General features: G+C 40.5%; 1 protein-coding gene across 3 annotated transcripts in view; it reads left to right on the top strand.

The window, feature by feature from the left end:
* The window catches only part of RASGRF2 (Ras protein specific guanine nucleotide releasing factor 2), a 215,651-nt gene that overhangs the window by 62,073 nt on the left and 135,413 nt on the right, over nucleotides 1-18,165 (top strand). For all 3 annotated transcript variants that reach the window (XM_087430100.1, XM_087430098.1, XM_087430099.1), the window contains exon 3: nucleotides 17,479-17,626. In XM_087430100.1, coding sequence (XP_087286226.1) covers nucleotides 17,479-17,626 — 148 coding nt within the window. The remainder of the gene's footprint in view (nucleotides 1-17,478; nucleotides 17,627-18,165) is intronic.

The following is an 18,165-nucleotide window of genomic DNA, read 5'->3' as shown; positions in this document are numbered from 1 at the left end:
GAGAATGAGGCATTTGTTCTGAGTGAGTTTAAACTGTTCTTTGAACCCCTGAGACTTTTTCTCTGAAAGTCTCCTCCTCTCCCCTCCCCTCCCTTCTTTCTTCAACTATGTTATAACGACCGTCTCCCCTGTGGCAGGCAGCATGCTAAGTGCTTTACATACTTATCTTTTTTCATTCCTCGCAACTGCCCGGGAGGGTATTATTAACCCCATTTTACAGATGAGAAAACAAAGATTCACGATGATTAAGCAGACTGGCCAAGATCTAACACAAAGTCGTTGAGCTGCACAGCTGGGATTCAGACCCAGGCCAACCTGACTCCAGAACCTTGAGCCAGCGTTCTGTATTGCACCTCTCTTTGTTGTTGTCACTTTTTCTTTTCAGTCTTTCCCTCTTCTGTGTCTGTTTCTCTTCCTCCATTCAAAGATGAAAGTGGATTTATGTGAGGCCAGGGCTGAGAGTAGAAGATGTTATTTGCAAAAGATTTCAGTTCCTTTTCTTTCCTTTACTCCAAAATATTTTTCGGAGATGGACAGAGTTGGCAACCAAATGCTGCTCTCCAGGTGGGCCCGGGAATGGCTTGCCGCCGTCATGATCCAGGCACACTGTTCAGCCGTCTTTGCTGCCTGTGCTCTCTGGGGGTTTTGCTCCAGACTTAGGATTAATGTAGAATGACTTGCTGTGGAAAGGTCAGGTCTTCAAAGGTGAAAGAAGTATCAAGTTGGCAAAGTAGAGCCCTTGGGTCATTTCCAGACACAATCTTTGTGACCATGTCATTCCTTTCTACCTGGGAGTTAAAACGAAGTGAATAATTTACGCATGTGTATTTGTCCATCTTCTTCATTCTAGAAAAGCCAGGTACCATTAGTAGCCTAAACGTCTTTGTAGTTGCCAAGCAAGTATCATGGTGAACCAGATACAGAGTATAAATTACTTTAAAAATGGTGAGATTTCAAGTAAGAAATTTTTGTCTATGCCATGAAAACTTTGTTGTATATGTGGAAGTGGGTCGGTAACTATTAGGTGTTGATTGACATATCATCAAAACCAGGGCACCTGTGATCTTGTCAGGAAACAGACTTTAGAAACCACTTTAGTGAATTATGTGATCGAATGGTAAAAATTCACTTCTCTTTTGGACTTGAAGATTTGGTTAATAATTGATCTTTTGTCTTAATGTCCTGACTTTTCGGTCCATTAGATTTGTTTTTGCTTTGACTTGAGGCCCGGGACTGGTTCTTTGATGACTTCCTTTTAATCTGACTGCTTTATACCTGAGTTTTTATATTTCACTTTTTGCACTGAGATGCTTCTTAAATTTTTGTTTTCTAAATCAGGGAAGATAATAACTTTTTCATCTAAGTTTCATTAAGTCAAGTTTTTGGTGAAAACTGAGATCTGTGAAATTCATCCTGACTTTATTCATACATGAGCAGAGCCAGAAAGTTAATGAGGCTGATTCAGAGAAAGAATTTGTCAGCCATTTTTGCTTGGCTTTGTGCTAATTAAACCACTGGTTGGTTGAGTAAACATTTCACCTTTAGAGTACAGTCTGTTGGCATTAATTTGGTACTGCTGCCTTTTTAATAGAAAACGCTCAATAATTATGGTTTTATTGATCCCTCTTTTTAAAAGTCTGAGCTTTTAATTCACTGATGACTATTTTAGTCGGAGACTAGTCCTTTTCTGAGCTACAAATCCTCCTGCAGATACTGCATAGAAACGTAGAAATGCTCAGAACCCCTCTCTTGGTCACTGCTGTTTTCCTAGGATGGCTTCTCAGTACCAGCCTGGGTGTGCTGTCTTTGTGTGCCGTGAAAATCACGTTCTTGCTGCTGGCTTTTGTACCTCAGAGCTGAATCTACTTGCCCCAGTTTGCTTCAGAGAATCTTTGGGTCATTTTCTGGGATATGGAGTTATATGTTTTCTCCCTTAGATCTGGCCCAGGGAAAAATCTTTTTGGAAATTAAATTCCCATTTTGAAGCTTTGACCTGGCTGAGGAAGCTTGTTTTACAGTTTTGCTTGCATTTGGCCGATATTACATTTCTAGAACGCTGGCACATTTAAAATATCATTCCATCTCACATATTATTGGCACCAGTTCGTGGGAAGCTGCTAGCAAGACTCAGTCTTGAATGTCGGATGAGGTGAAGCCAGAGCATTTAACAGCAGTGAAGTGTGGAACTTTGGACATTCCCAATAACCTGATATTTCTTCTCTGTTCTCTTTGCCATATCTGTCCACCACGGTTAACTTAGTTGTAGACATTAGGACAATCAAAAACACTAATCCAGTTGATTATGAGTCCTTGGGGCCCGTTGGTTGAAAAGACAATGTTCACAGTGCCTTTTCTCTACATTTCACCTGCTGAAACACTGACCAAATGAAGCCGTGGCAGTTAGAAGGTAGTCATGGCCTGAAATTGGATCCAGGTGTACCTCTTCTAAAGCTCTTCCCATTCTGGCCTAAGCATAGGACTCAGAGGGCCTGGTCTGTGACAGTTGGGAAGAGAAGTGGAAAGTATTCCAGAGATGTATGAGGTAGACTTCAAAGGACTTTGTGACCACATGGATGTGGGCAGTGTTAGACCAGGATGGCATCTAATGTCTCTTGGGTCCCTAGTTTGTATGGGGTCACTCACTGGGAGGAGAAATGATGAATGAGAGCAGGTCTGTGGGGCAAAGATGATGTGTGCTGGCCAGAAAGGGCCTCTGCAGGGAATGGGAGGGTATGATGGCCTAGAGGGGCCATGGGGAGCCGTGCGATACTGATGGATCTCCCTGCCCCTTGGTATTTAAGGTATGAGAGAGTGAGTATCGGGGACTACTAGAAAAGTAAGGTATGTCATGAGGGGAGAGCTGGCTTTGGGTTTCTACCAAGGTTGAGGTTGAGGGAGGGCTTGTGACAAGTTGGAGGCATCGAGAATATGTGCCTGCTACAGCACACCATGGAATGTGCATAGGTTTTTTTTTGCCCTGGGGAGGTATGATTTATGCTTTCAAGTGTTTGAGACTGTCCCACTCTCTTTTGCCTGCTTTCTAATTCCACCAACTGATGCTCTGCTCAAACTGCCGTCTCGATTCTCTCTCCTCCCCAGGGTGTGTGCGCCTGTGGCAGGTGGATCTTGGGTTTGCCTCTAAGGGGAGGGCATTTGCAAGGGAAGAAGGAATTGGGTGTATGCTTCCCTTCCGCAAAGCTCACATCAGATTTAGCTGGGCTAAGGCTTGACATAGCCGTTTCCTTCACCCTGTCAGTCTAGAACTTGATGAGCAGAGAGACTCAATCCTCCAATTAAGTCTTTCAGTTAAGCCTGGTCCTCTTGTCCACTAAAGAGAGCTCTAATCCAGCCTCTCGGGTCTGTTTTTATCTGTTGTCCTTTTGATTACATGTGCCTGAGGCCGCCTGTTGTTCATTTTCTCCCTCATTCTCTCTCAATTTATTTCCCGTTCCCCCTAACACACAACACACACACACACACACACATACACACACCCATGGTAACTGCACCAAACACCAAACACCTAATGCTTGTAACCTCATTCTTTTTAGTTGGATAGAGTCTTGATTTAGAGCAAAGCGTATAGTATAAAATCTGTCCAAAATTAAAGGCCACTGTGTGTATCGTATCATCCCCACGAAGTCAGCACTGTATAGAATGTGCATGGAGAAATCCCTCAACAAATTAGAAAACAGTGATTATGTAGAAAAGTTGAAAATGCTTCATGTATCACAGCAAAACCACAGGACTAGAAAATCAGAAATAGACGGTGATGTGACAGCCTGAAGCGCTCCTGAAGCCGCATTTTGCATTCTTCTTGTGGCAGTGAGAACATCAGTACTAGAAAGCTGAAAATGTGGATTTCCTTCATTTGAGATATTATATTTTTTTACTAAGAACTTCTGTCAGCACTTTGCCTCCAGATTTGCCACAGTAAAGGGAATTCAACATTTTCTCTTCTCAGAGCCTGCCACGCCTAACACAAAAGAAAAGGGGTAGCACGTTTGTGAACTATGGAAGCTTTCACTTGAGTGGATGGGAGAACTTGTTTTCTATGGGGAGAAGTGGGACTTGAATTTTCTTAGTTTCGGCCCTTTATTAATCCTTTTTACCTGTCATTGATTCCTCACCGTGGTTTTGCTTCAAGAGCTTGTCTCCCCCCTTGAGTGTCCAGCTGGCACCGCAGCACAATCTCTTGTCTGCATTCACAGGGCCGGCGCTCCGTCCTCACGGGCACATGGCTCACTCGCAGGAGGGTGCCACCGCCACCGACTCTTCGCCTACCCGGGAGAACCATCTCTGGTTCAAGGCAAATCTCTACCGTGAGCCTCTTCCCTCTGGTTTTCTTGCTCCATTGGTTATTCCATTTCTTTCTTGTAGTTCCAGTCTGTTTACTGTCCCTTTGGCTTTTTCCTTGTATTCTTTGATTCTCCTTCAATCCCTCCCACCTTAAAACAAAAACTTAAAAGCCCTGCCCCGGCCCCGAATCCTCCTCCGGCTTCCCACCTCTCTTGCACGCACAGCCAGGCTTCTTAGATAACTGGTTTGGTTGTTCTCCCTCTGTAGGCAGCTCCCGCTCTCTTTCCAGCCCTTTGTGATGGGTTTTTGTCCCTACTCCACTGAAACTCTTGTCACTTGGGTCGACAATGACTTTCCAATGCTTTTCTTTCCTTATTTAACTTCAACTTTCCGTTTATATTTAATACTTATTTTTGAATTGCACAAGTAATACATAAATGCAAGCTCTCTAAAAAAAGAAAATTTAAACAATGCAAAAGTATAGAGAGTAAAAAGTTATGGTTTTTATTCATATCTGCACCCCCTTCCCCCCCTCCCCCATTCCCCAAGCCCACTTACTTCCTCAAAGGTATTTACTGGGAACAATCTAGTGTTTAGTTTTTCTATATATTTGCATATATGTAGACACATAGATTTTATAATTACATACTCTTTTAAATTACTATTCACATTATTCTCAACCTTTCTTTCACATGAATTTGGCGGGTTTTTTTTTTTAACATCAGTATATGGAGATCTAAGTCTTCTCTTGAAATTCTCTTTCCTTTTGCTTCTATGACATCACTCACTCCCGATTCTCTCACTCCTTCCATCACTTCTTCTCATCCTCTCTCATTGGCCCCTGTTTTCTGTCCCTTTCTTTAATGTCCCTGCTCTGCAGGGCTCCGTCCTTGCACCTCTTCTCTCCTTACCTGGCATCCACTCCCAAGGCTTCCACCACGTGGACAGAGCCACCTGTTCTCCATCCTTCCTCTATACTGGGTACCATGCTGCGTGCACCATGTACTCTTCGTTTAATAGTCACAACAGCTCATGGAGTCGGTGGTACTTTCCCCATTGAGTCTGAGGTCTTGGAGAGCTGGAATTACCTCCTAAAGGCCACTGGTCTAATAAGTGGCAGAGCTGGAATTCAAATCCAGGTCAGACTAACTCTAAAGCCTATGCACTTAACCACCAAGATGCAGTGCCTCTAGTATGTGTCGAAGCCTTTTCTGTGCTGAACTATCTAGCTATCGTCTCCCCCGGCTGCTCAGTTACTTCATACTCAGTAAGTCCAAAACCGAACTCATTTTTCTCAATGTCTCCTTCTTGCCCCTTCTTCCTACCTAGGGAGTAATATCCTATATGCTCAAGATGTCATCCTGTACCTTCTGTCCTCACTGCTCACATCCAACCAGCCACCACTGGTGGAGTTGACCCCTGGGACATCTGGTCTCTCTTCCTCTCCATGTCCACGGCCATTACCTGGGCTGTTGCTCAGCCGCCTCACCTGTTTCTCTTCCAAGTTTGCCTCCTTCTAATCCATCCTCCACGCTGTTACCAGAGTGCCCTTTCTGAAGAAAACATCTGATCTGCTGGAAGAACTCCAGGGCTCCTTCTAGTTATTTTAGTTATTATATTCAATTTACTTCTTATTAGAGAAAATTTTAAACAAGTGCAAGGGTGGAAAGAATAGTATAATGGTCCTCCATTTTGCTTTTATGAAAAAAAATTCATTCATTCAACTGATATTTATTCCTTCCCTACCAAGTTCTGGGATGCGGTGAGCCAGTCCAGGCGAGGACCCTCCTGTGCTGACCTTTGTGAGCTTCTCATGCCGTCCCCTCCCCCTGTGTCCTGGGCTCCAGCTGTAGCACCACATAGAGGAACTGTAATGTGCTGGGATGTCCCCTCCAGTCTGACTACACGGACTCGTCTTTCAGGACTCAGCTGTCAGTCATCTGCATCTGCATCGTCTTCCCTGATCCTCTTCTGGAGGAACGACCAACCATTCCCTTCTTTCAGTCCCCACTGTAACCTCTTATTTCTTTCAAAGCACCTACGAGATTATTGCATCGATTTGTTTGTCTGCTTCTTTCTGCCAGCCTGAATTCCTTCGACACAAATGTGTACCACTTATCTCTTAGCCCCTGCTCTTGGCAGAGTGCCAAATTGCTTTGCAGGAATGTGTACCAATTTAATCTCCCTCCAGTAGGGCATGAGAAAGCCAGAACCATCTTTTAAAAATCTTTATTATATTGATGGGTGAAAAATGGTATCTTTTTGTAAGGAGCATTTCCTTGATTATTGGTAAGACTGACTATTTTTTGCTATTGTTAATGTTTGTCTATATTTGCTATATGAATTGTCATCTCATGTCTGCTCCCTGTTTTTTCTTTCTTTTTTTTTTTTTTTTTTTTTTTTTTAAAGATTGTTTGTATGTCATAGTTGCCAGTAGATTGTTGTATGTCATAGTTGCACATCCTTCCAGTTGCTGTATGTGGGACGCGGCCTCAGCATGGCCGGAGAAGCGGTGCGTCAGTGCGCACCTGGGATCCGAACCCAGGCCGCCAGCAGCGGAGCGCGCGCACTTAACCGCTAAGCCACGGGGCCGGCCCTCTCTGTTTTTTCTATTGGTCTTTTTCTTATCAGTTTGTTTATGAGCTCTTTGTATGACAAAGATATTATCTGTCTTTCATATTCATTGTAAATTCCCCTGTGCCATTTCTTTTGTCTTGTACTTACATCTGACATTTTTTTGACATAAAGAGCTTTTGAATTATAATGCAATGCAAATAGTGCTTCTGGGAGGAGCTTGTTCAATTGCTTTTTAAAAACATTTTTATTTTTTAAATTAAGATATAATTCACCTACCATAAAATCTACCATTTTAAAGTGTACAATTTAGTGGGTTTTGGTATATTTACAAGGTTGTCCAACCATCACCAATATCTGATTCCAGAACATTTTCAACAACCAAAAAAGAATCTTGATATCTTTTAGCAGTCACTGTCTATTCCCTGCTTTCCCTTGCCCTAGCCAGCCTCTAATCTACTTTCTGTCTCTATGGATTTGCCCATTCTGGACATTTCATATAAATGGAATTGTACAGGCCTTTTGTGCCTGGCTTCTTTCATTTAGCATAATGTTATCAAAGTTCATTCACGCTGTAGCATAATCAGTCCTCTATTCCTTTTTATGACTGAATACTATTTCATTGTATGCATATACCACATTTTGTTTATCCATTCATCAGCTGATGAACATTTGGGTTGTTTACCCTTTTTGCTATTATAAACATACTGCTATGAATATTTGTGTACAAGTTTTTGTGTGGACATATGTTTGTAATTCTCATGGGTATATACCTAGGAGTAGAATTATTGGGTCATATGGTAACTCTATGTTTACTTTTTGAGGATCTACCAAACTGTTTTCCACAGTGGCTGCACAATTTTACACTCTCACTAGCAATCTATGAGAGTTTTAATTTCTCCACATCCTCACTAACACCTGTTTCCATTGCTATTTTGTTTAGAGTCCATGTAGTAGAAATTAAATATGAGAATTTATAAAGTCCTGTTATCCGTTTAGGTTTAATAAATATAGTAAGATATATACTCTTGCTAACAAATTTTTGGTGATCATAAAGAGAATTCTACCAATACCTATTTACGCAAATTTGTAAAGAAATAGCTTTTATCAATGTAAATTGTGACAATTTTCTGTGATTTTGTAACATAGTACTATAAAATGTATTTCCTTTTAGAAGCATTCCTTAAAATTTCTTTGTCCCCAAGTAATAATTTTACTATTATTGACTTTCTGTTACATTTACTTATAACAATATTCTGCTTGTTTTGTATATTTAATTGTATTTTAGAAAGGATTATTGACAACCTTCGACATGCTCCACAGTTAGTCAAATATTTAGGTAATGAACTGCTAACTGCGAACTGGAAAAAAAGAGCAGTGTTTAGAACAGAGGATTTAGTCTTTAAATTTTATTCCTATTTTTCTCTCTCCTAAAAGAAATGCTTGAGTTTCCATTCATTGTGGAGGGGACAGCTTAGGAGAGGAGAGCCTGAGAATAGAGAGAGAAGAGATTAGTGGGGGTGATACAGTGTTAGAACCTCACGATAACGTGATACCTAAAAAATGTAGATTAGTCGGTGGCGCTATTGGTGTAAGAGAATTTGAAAGCCGGAAAACGTGGACGATAAATGGCTAGAGAGGCCGTGAGTAACGCTGGGGAGGCAGTCTTGCTCAGACAAGGGCGGCTGCTGCTACCAGAGCTCAATCGTTCTTAGACAGGAAGTGCACTGCCACTGTCCAGGCCTGGATCCACCCAATTCCCGGAGACGTCACGATGCTTCTGAGTTGAGGAACGCTGCTTCTGAAGGTTTCTCAGTAAAATTGAGCATGGTCCTGGAGCTGGTGGGAGTTTTTCTTCAAGTTACCTGTTATATGACTTTTCAGTTTGGGTTTTACTGTAGTTCTAGTTATATATATCTCATTAGCATATATGTCTAGTTTTATATATATATATATCTTATTAACATGTATCTCTAGTTATATATATTTTATATATATATATCAGTAGCAAATATGTCTTCCATCAAAATAACTAGGATTAAGTTCTGGCCCATCTAACAATTTCTTGCAAAGCTAATATAATTTTTACCTGTCTATAAAAATAATTAAGGCCTATGATTTTATACTGTGCCTCTTCCCTGGACTCTTCAGGGTTCTATTGGAATGTTTCTTTTTCTCCTGTATGGAGTAGTGGTGGTTTGGTTTTGATTGTAAATATTACGCGTGAATATTTTACTCCTGTCTATATGCCTCAGACTTGCCATCTGTTGGTACTCAGCAGATGAGTTTGGCTTTCATCATGTTGATTTATATGGCTTCATTTTATTATTTCCCTTGGCAGTGAGAAACCATTTTTCACCCCTGGTGGAAGTTAAACTAAATAACAAAAAAATAAAAACAAATCAGAAATAATGAATAAATTAGGCAAAAATTCTTAAATTTGGCCATTATCTAGCAACTGGAAAATATAATCAGATAACACATATATTGGAAATATAGTAGAACAGAAATACCAATGCTCTGAAAATGCTTACACTGAAGGGAAGCCATCCACGTGTTTTCAGTTGATTTGATGTGGTCCTGGAGTAGACATTTGTTTATTAGTGGGATCCGTAAAGAAAGCTTTGTGATTTAAAGTTGAGAGGGTATTCCAGTAAGAGTAGTAAACTAGGGAGACCCAATGAAATACATTGAATGACTTGAATATTATGAGAAATGAAAATTATTATGTGAAGAAGAATAAACCATGCAAAATAAATCATATTAGATGGCTTTTCTCATTTGACAATGACTCTTTACTTGAATGACTATTTTGTGCCAGGCTCCATGCCTGGTGCTGGACTAATCTTTAGTCCTTTCACCTTCTTGCCCGGATTATTGCGGGGCTCCAGCTGGTCTCCCTTCTGTCCTTGCGCTCCACCCCCCACCTCTGTCTTTTCCCGTCACAGCAGCCAGGGTGAGATCCTGTTAAAAAGTCACATCCTGCCACACCTCTAATCAAAGCTCAACATCTCACGCAGGGTGGAAACCTGAGACTTTCTGTTGGTCTACAGAGCCCTGTGTGCTTTAGAATCCTATACCCTCTTCTACCTGTCACTTACTCCCCTCCAGTAAACTGGCCGCTTTGCCATGCCTCAGACAGGCCAGGCCCGCTCCCACCACAGGGCTTTTGCACGTGCTATTCCTTCGACTTGGGATGCTCATCCACCGGCTGGCCACATGGCTCACTCCTCCAGGGCGTTGTTCCAGTGCCGTCTTCTCAGTGAGATCTCTCTCACACTCTGGTAAAGTTGTAACCCCCATCTCCCCCACTTCCTATCCTACTTCTCCCTTTTTCCTCTAAGGTACTAATCACCAGATGACATACTATATATTTTAAAGATTTGTTTTCTTGTCTTTTCCTCCCCACTACCGTGTAACTTCCATGAGGGAGCAGACTTTTTTTTTCTATTTTGTTTACTCCTGTATCCAGTGCTTTGAATACTCAATAAATATTGAATGAAGAATGAATTTGGAGTCACAGGAACATATAAAGGTGGAATTAAACATCATATATTCCCAGCTCAGAGTAAATAACTGCCATTAAGATTTTGTATATTTTCTTTTTTCCACTTAGTATTATAGAGATGTTGAGAAATACAGAAAAGCACAAAAGAAGTAATTAAAAATCACCCATAATTGCTTCGGCCAGGGAAAACTCCTCTTTGTGTTTTGATAAGTGCCTTTCACTTGGAGGGCCTATCTTTCTCTCCCCTGCTCGCCACCCCCTTAAATCTTTGTATATACAGAGTTTTCTCTCTGCATATGAACACACATGCATATGCATGCACAAATCATATTTACTCTAATCTCCTGGGCTTTTTTGTTCATTTAGCAGTAGGTCTTGGGTATATTCCATTATATTAACTATTCTTTAAAAACAGGATTTTGGGGGCTGGCTCAGTGGCATAGTGGTTAAGTTCGCACACTCCACTTCGCCCGCCTGGGGTTCGCAGTTTTGGATCCTGAGCATGGACCTACATGCCTCTCATCAAGCCATGCTGCGGCGGTGTCCCACATACAAAATAGAGGAAGACTGGCACAGATGTTAGCTCAGGGCCAATCTTCCTCACCAGAAAAAAAAAAAAAGGATTTTAAATGGCTTGTATCATCCCGTTGTGTAGGTGTAGTGTTACTTGTTTAACCACTTCCATATTATATATATGTATACTTAGGTTGTCTCAGTTTTATTATATTTATTCTACTGAATGAACAACTTGTTTGTTTGTATATCTTTGTGCAAGTCTCTGATTATTTTCTTTGAGTTATTACATTATTAGAAGTGAAATGACTATGACAAAGGATATGACCTTTTTAATCTGTCTTGGCACATGTTGTGAAGCTGTCTTCTAGAATGGCTCACTCCAGTAAAGAGTATCCATTTTACTGTATTTTTGCCAGCACTGAGTGTTATTGTTTTCTGAAATGCTGGACCAAATTGGATAAACAATTTTTACTTTTTTGATTAAGTAGGACCTTTGTTCTGTATTTATTAGTCATTTGTATATTATATTCTAGGAAGCCATTTGTTTATTTCTTAACTAATTTTAGGCAGTATATTGGCTGCCTGCTATAAAGATGAAGAATGTAACATCCTTCCAGTGCCTCTTACCTCCCCTCCTCTTGTCCTCTCTGGTTTTGTTGCTTACATATTCTTGGCTCTTAAATTGGCTGACTCTGTCTCAAATTAATATAATTAAAGCTCTATTAATTTGTCAACTTTAGGCAGTATGTATTGACTCTCTGCTGTGAAAGATAAATAAAGTAAGACATTTAATGTGTTTTTATTGTTTTTTTCTCTCTCTAACCTGAGATTTTATTACTTTCATGATTATTTATTCTCTATTTATAAACTTTTAAGCATTTACCTTCTGTTCTCTAAATTTAATTAAGCCTCTGTTGATTCTGAAAATCTAAAAAACAATAAAGGGGCATTGACATCATGGTTGTATAAATATTATGTATCAAAGTATCAAGGTTGGTGTTTGCTTCCACAGAGAGTGAAATGTAATCATGTGCAATTGAATATTTGCTCCTTGAAGGAGAATCTTGCTTGTGTTAACTTCTCATTTCTTTCTGGCTTCCTTTACTTCATTTGGCGTGTATTCTTGCGTTCCATGTCATCTTATGTCTTTCTTTTCTGTTTTGTTTGGTTGGAAAACCTCCTCATAATTTTTCTTCTGTAGTAAATGTGGTGTTTAGTACACCGTTTCTGTCTTGAACTGACACTTGGTCTTGATTGGTTGTCTGAGTGTAGGAATTTAGGTTCATAATATTTTTCCTTCAGTTCTCTGTTATGATGTGGCATCCCAGGTTACTGATGGAAAGTATACTCAGCTTGATTCTCACTTTCTTTAGATAGCTCGTGGTTTCTCTTTGAAAGCTTTTATAATTTTTCTCTATCCTTAGAACTTTGATATTTTACTAGGATGTGTCAGCGTATGAAATTTTTTCATTTATCCTGTCTGGCTTTTTTGTTGTTGTTGTTGGTTTTTATTGCAGAAACATTGGTTTATAACATTGTATAAATTTCAAGTGTACATCATTATACTTCTATTTCTGCATAGATTACATCATGTTCACCACCCAAATACTAATTACAACCCATCACCACACACATGTGCCTAATTATCCCTTTTGCCCTCCTCCCTCCCCCCTTCCCCTCTGGTAACCACCAATCCAATCTCTGTCTCTATGTGTTTGTCTGTTGTTGTTTTTATCTTCTGCTTAGGAGTGAGATCATACGGTATTTGACCTTCTCACTCTGACTTATTTCACTTTGCATAATACCCTCAATGTCCATCCATGTTGTCACAAATGGCTGGATTTCATCGTTTCTTATGGCTGAGTAGTATTCCATTGTGTATATATACCACATCTTCCTTATCCATTCGTCCCTTGATGGGCACTTAGGTTGCTTCCAAGTCTTAGCTATTGTGAATAACGCTGCAATGAACACAGGGGTGCATGTATCTTTACGCATTGGTGTTTTCAAGTTCTTTGGATAAATACCCAGCAGTGGACTAGCTGGATCATATGGTAGTTCTATCCTTAATTTTTTGAGGAGTCTCCATACTGTTTTCCATAGTGGCTGCACCAGTTTGCATTCCCACCAGCAGTGTATGAGAGTTCCCTTTTCTCCACATCCTCTCCAACACTTGTTGTTTCCTGTCTGGCTTTTGGATTATCCTTTCTATTCAAACTGTGCCATGTTCAGTTCATGGAAGGTTTCTTCCATTTCTTGATTATTTCTTCCCCATCACAGCCTTTTTTTTTTCTCCTGGAACTCCCCTAAGATAGATATTAGACCTCCTGGATCTATACTCCATGTCGCTCAATTTTTCTTTCATATTTCCCATCTCTTTGTATTTTTATTGAGTGTTCTTTTTTATCTCTCCAACCACCCAGCTGAGGTTTCAGTCTGGTTTATTGTTTAGCACATTCACTGACCTGTAAAATTTTAATATCATTTTTTGTTTCTAAGAACACTTCTTGTTATTTAATTACTTCTTTTCCATGCAGCCCCTTTTTGCCTTATGGCTCTAATATCGTTTCATATCTCTGTGAAGATAATAAGTCTCTGTTGCTGGAATTAGCCTTGTTTCCTCTAGCGTCTTTTCCATTTGTTCATCTGGGGCTGTGTTTATTATCTGTTGCTGCTTAATAATTTGCTCCACAATGCTTAAAACAATAAACAATTTGTTGTCACCCCACAGTGTCTGTGGGTCAGGAATCCAGGCAGGATTTAGCTGGGTGCCTCTGCCTGAAGGTCTCTCGCAAGGCAGCAATCAAGGTGTCGGCCAGGTCAGCAGTCTCATCTGAAGGTTCAAAAGGGGAAGGGTCTGCTTCCAAGTTCACTCAAGTGATTGTTGGCTAGATTCACTTCCTTACCAATTGTTGGATTGAAGCCTTGGTTTCTCATTGGCAATTGGCCAGGGGCCTCTCTCAGTTTCTATTTATCTGGACCTCTCCATAGTGCAGCTCACAACATGGCACTGGCTCCCCTAGGAGCAAACCAGCAAGACAGCAAGAGAAGGCAAGCAAGGCAGATGCCAGAGTCTCCTTGTAAGCTGATCTTGGAAGTGCCATCCCATCACTTTTGCCACATTCTCTTCCTTAGAAGTGAGTCGGCTAGGTCCAGCTCTCACTCAAGAGGAGGGGGTTACATAAGGACGTGAATACCAGAAGGCAGGAATCACTGGGGGCCATCTTAGATGCTGCCTACTACAGAGGCTTTTCTTTTTGGGGTTGGTTTTCTCAAGTGTCCAGTGATCTTCATTTCTAAATGAAGGACCTTGTGGGTTATTCGAGGTAGCTGGCCTGGGTTTACTCTGTGACTGTGAATCCAGGGTCTGCATCACATGTGTAGGCTTCCTTTTCAGGTATGTGGGCAGACAGCAGGAAGCCCGGCTGGGACTCCCTGTTGTATAATTCCATACCCTTTAGTGGAACCTGTCATTTGCTATCAGCCACTAGTATATGGCAAACATGATGGGATTGTCAATCCCTTGATTAGGTTACATGGTAAGACAAAGGAAGGAGGATTTTGCACATGTAATTAGGGTTCTAAATCAGTTGATTTCGAGTTAATTAAGAGGGAGATTTTTCTGGGTGGGGCTTAATAAGATGAAAACCTTCATAGAGGAACTGGGGCCCTCCCTGAGGTCAGAGATGCTCTCCTGCTGGCCTTGAAGAAGCAAACTGCATGAGTTCTATACCTGCAAGAAAATGAATTTCAGCAACCTGAATGAACTTGGAAGAGGGTTCTTCCCCATTCAAGCCTCCACATGAGAGTGTACCTCGGCTGACACCTTGATTGCAGCTTTGTGAGACTCTGCACTGAGGATCCAGCTAAACTGAGCCTGGACTCCTGATCTTCGGAAACTATGAGACAATAAACACGTGTTGTGTAGACCACTAAGTTTGTGGTAATTTGTCACACAGTAGAAGATTAATGCAGAGTGTTTCACTCCTGGTCCCTCTCAGTGCCTTTCCTTTTTTGGTTTGCCCTGTGTCTCCAGTGGATGTCTGGAGAAAAGCCAAGCTCTGTTCTCGCTGAGTCCAGCTTCCTCATTAGGAGCCTTCTTTAGGAAGTTGGCCCCTTTCCACAGAGAACAGGTCTTGGGCTGTGACCTGAGGGCATGTCACTGCTGCCAGTTATGACTTTTATGTCTTGATTTGGGAGGTGGGAAGAGGGGGAGCCTAACTTTGAGGTGTTCTGAGGCACTTGTTTAGTGAAAGGCTGTAATGGTCATCCCCTTGCTTGCTCCCGTTCTTTGGATTTGTTGATTCTGAGTCTGGAGCTTCTCTGGCCACTCTTGGGGGGAACCATGCTTCGGTGAGGTGTCTGCATGTGTGGTTTCCTCTACTCTAATTTTCCCACCACTCTAAGTATACTTGGTTTTTCTCTTTGTGGAATTTCATAAGGCTTCTGGTCTGTTGATGGCATATTTTCCTGTTTTATAATGCTATTATGGTTTCATTCCTTAAGCAGAAAACAATTTTCCTAGCATTTCAGTGGGGTCCTGGAAGTGATGAGAGGCAGATGTCGATGATGACTCTGCATGAAATCAGCCGCGTGTCCTGGACTGGACTTTTTCTTTTTATAAGAGAAAATAAAATACTGTTTTGCTACCTAATGCTGATCTAATATATTTGTAATAAATTTGACATACTCACAATAAAATTGAGTTGAAAGGGCAGAATTTTTATTATAATTACTTTTCTCATGCTCTGTGATTACTTCCTCCCTTTAGGGTTCCAAAAAGCATATTTCTATGAAGATTCTTTTTTTCTTCTTTTCTCCTCCTCCTGCTTACACAGCTTTTCTTTCTATTCACTTAGGGTAATTTCTTAGAATAAGTGACTTAAAAATATTGCTGACACTTTTTCTAACACTGATGGCACACGCGATGTAAGTGCTGAGGATGTTGAGATAATTGAACTAAAATTGTGATTTTAGAATTGTCTTAAGACTCTTTTAGTTCCAAGTAACAAAAACCTATTTCGAACTAGTTTAGGTTAAAAAGAGAATTTATTAGATGGAAACTGCAGTATCTCACTGAATCCAAAGGTAAAAATTATATTCAGATGTCATGAGCGTCTGGAACCAGAAGCTAGAAAGCCGACAGTAACCCAGGTAGTCATTACTTTTCTGTCGCAGACTTTCTGTCTCTCCTGTCTCTATTTTTCTGAACATCTGCTTATTCTTTGCTCTCTCAGCCTACTCACTTTGTTTTGGCGTGGATGTGGCCAATTATGGCTGCCCACCAATGGCACCCTGAGTTTCCAAGTTCATGTCATCTCAGTGCAAGCAAATAGGTCAGAGGCACAATCCCAGATTCCACGGAGAAAAGATCTAATTGTTTTAGCTTGGGCCAGTTATCTCTTTTTAGACCAGTTTAATGTGGTCATGAGGGCAGGTTTTCTGGTATAAATATGGTTGCCATGGCCCAAGTTCCCAAAGAAGAGGTAAGTGGGTGGAAGATTGGGCAGATATCTCAAAACAAATCTGCTGCAACATTGTTGTTTGTGTCCGGTGTGCTATTTCTCATTAGGGAGACAGTTTAGCTAATGGTTAAGAACATGGGCTAGGGGGCAGACAGACCTTGATTTCACTCCCAACCCTGCCACCTGCTAGCTGTGTGACCTCTGTGAGGATCAAATTCTTTCCTTGTACATTTGGGATGGATAAAGTGTCTCTCCTGGGGTTGCTGGGAGGACAAGATGAGAATATATGTGGTACATCTTACGCACTTAATAAATAGTAACTATTATTAATTATTGCTGTTATCATACCATTTGGGAAAGATTATGTGGCTGAAGGAACATACATTTTAACATCCTGTATAGTGCAAGAAGATCCGGAGACAAAATTCCAGATGCCTGGAATTGCATAATCTATAAAAATCTAAGAGAGAGTTTTGCCTTTACCACACGTGGCCAAAGAAGTGGACACAGGTTAGGTTGCTGGAGTTAGGGCCCAAAGAATCTACGATGAAATTTTTGCTTCTATTGGTTTTGTAAAGAGAGTAGTCAGTAGTCTCACATTCTGCAGAGAACCAAGTAGGGCTGGTGGTCACTGATACATCGTCATAGTTCTTTCCGGCCAGTGCCTGTTCTGATGGTCACTGCATTCACTCTGCTTGGTGGCAGGTCTGTTTGGATTGGCTAGTGCCTTACCCGGTAGAATATTTTGAATATCATCCCTGGAAATCTAGTATGTGCCACCAATTCAAAGACTTTAGTTTCTTTGTTAAAGGAGATGCACTATTTTCTTTATAAAGCGATAGATTTCCTTTGCACTTTTCTCACTTATATGATAAAATTGTGGGTGCCAGCCATCATTAAATGAAGTCTTAGTAAAGGATATATAAAATGATAATAATTCAAATTCTGTATAGTTAAAGGATATCAAATATCAGCCAAAAGTTAACGTTTGTATAAAGTAGAGTTAGCCAAACAAACTATGTTCATGGTTTCTTTTGTAAATGTAGTGTATGCTGTTCTATATGGAACTGTAGTAGAACAATATCTCAATGACTAACTGTGTAATTTTCTCTTAAGTTATGCAGACATATTGATTGAGAGGGAAGTGTTAATGCAGAAGTACATTCATCTAGTTCAGATCGTAGAGACAGAAAAAATTGCAGCTACCCAACTACGGCATCAACTTGAAGATCAAGATACAGAAATCGAGAGGCTTAAATCAGAGGTATTTCCCAGTCAATAGATTCCTTTTCATTGTTTCACCTTTACTGTCATCTCATGATTACCTAAGGCCTATCAGAGCAAAATGTTAATCCCAAACGTAGTTCCTCTGCCATCAACATGTACATAGCTGGGCTACTGATCTACATTAGAAATGAATCTGATGTCTATGTTAGGATTAGGTAAATATGCTACAACAAAATGTCAGGATAATATGCTATTTTTTAAATATTTGTGCTCCTGATGTCCTTCATTTGATCAGATTTTCAGGAGATGACTATAATATTTAACTGTCTTCACACTGACTCTTATAATAATGATAATTGTGAGTTTGTCATAGATGCAGTTAAAGTCCAAAAAGACAATTAAGGAAGGACCAAAAATGAATTGAGAAAGACTTTACTTTTTCTAGATCTAAGGAGTCTGCTCTACTCTTGAATTTTGAAAAACACATTTGAGTTAAAGTATAAGACATTTGCTAGCATGCATTTTTTCATGAATTTGGAATTCCTTCCTACCTCCAGTTCTCCCCCAACCTCAAGT

Source organism: Ceratotherium simum, chromosome 4 (genome assembly GCF_057802395.1).
Source record: "Ceratotherium simum simum isolate JZ-2026a chromosome 4, ASM5780239v1, whole genome shotgun sequence".
In the NCBI taxonomy this organism is placed as follows: Eukaryota; Metazoa; Chordata; class Mammalia; order Perissodactyla; family Rhinocerotidae; genus Ceratotherium; species Ceratotherium simum.
Note: the sequence above shows the minus strand (reverse complement) of the source record. Positions and strands in the feature narration are given on the sequence as shown.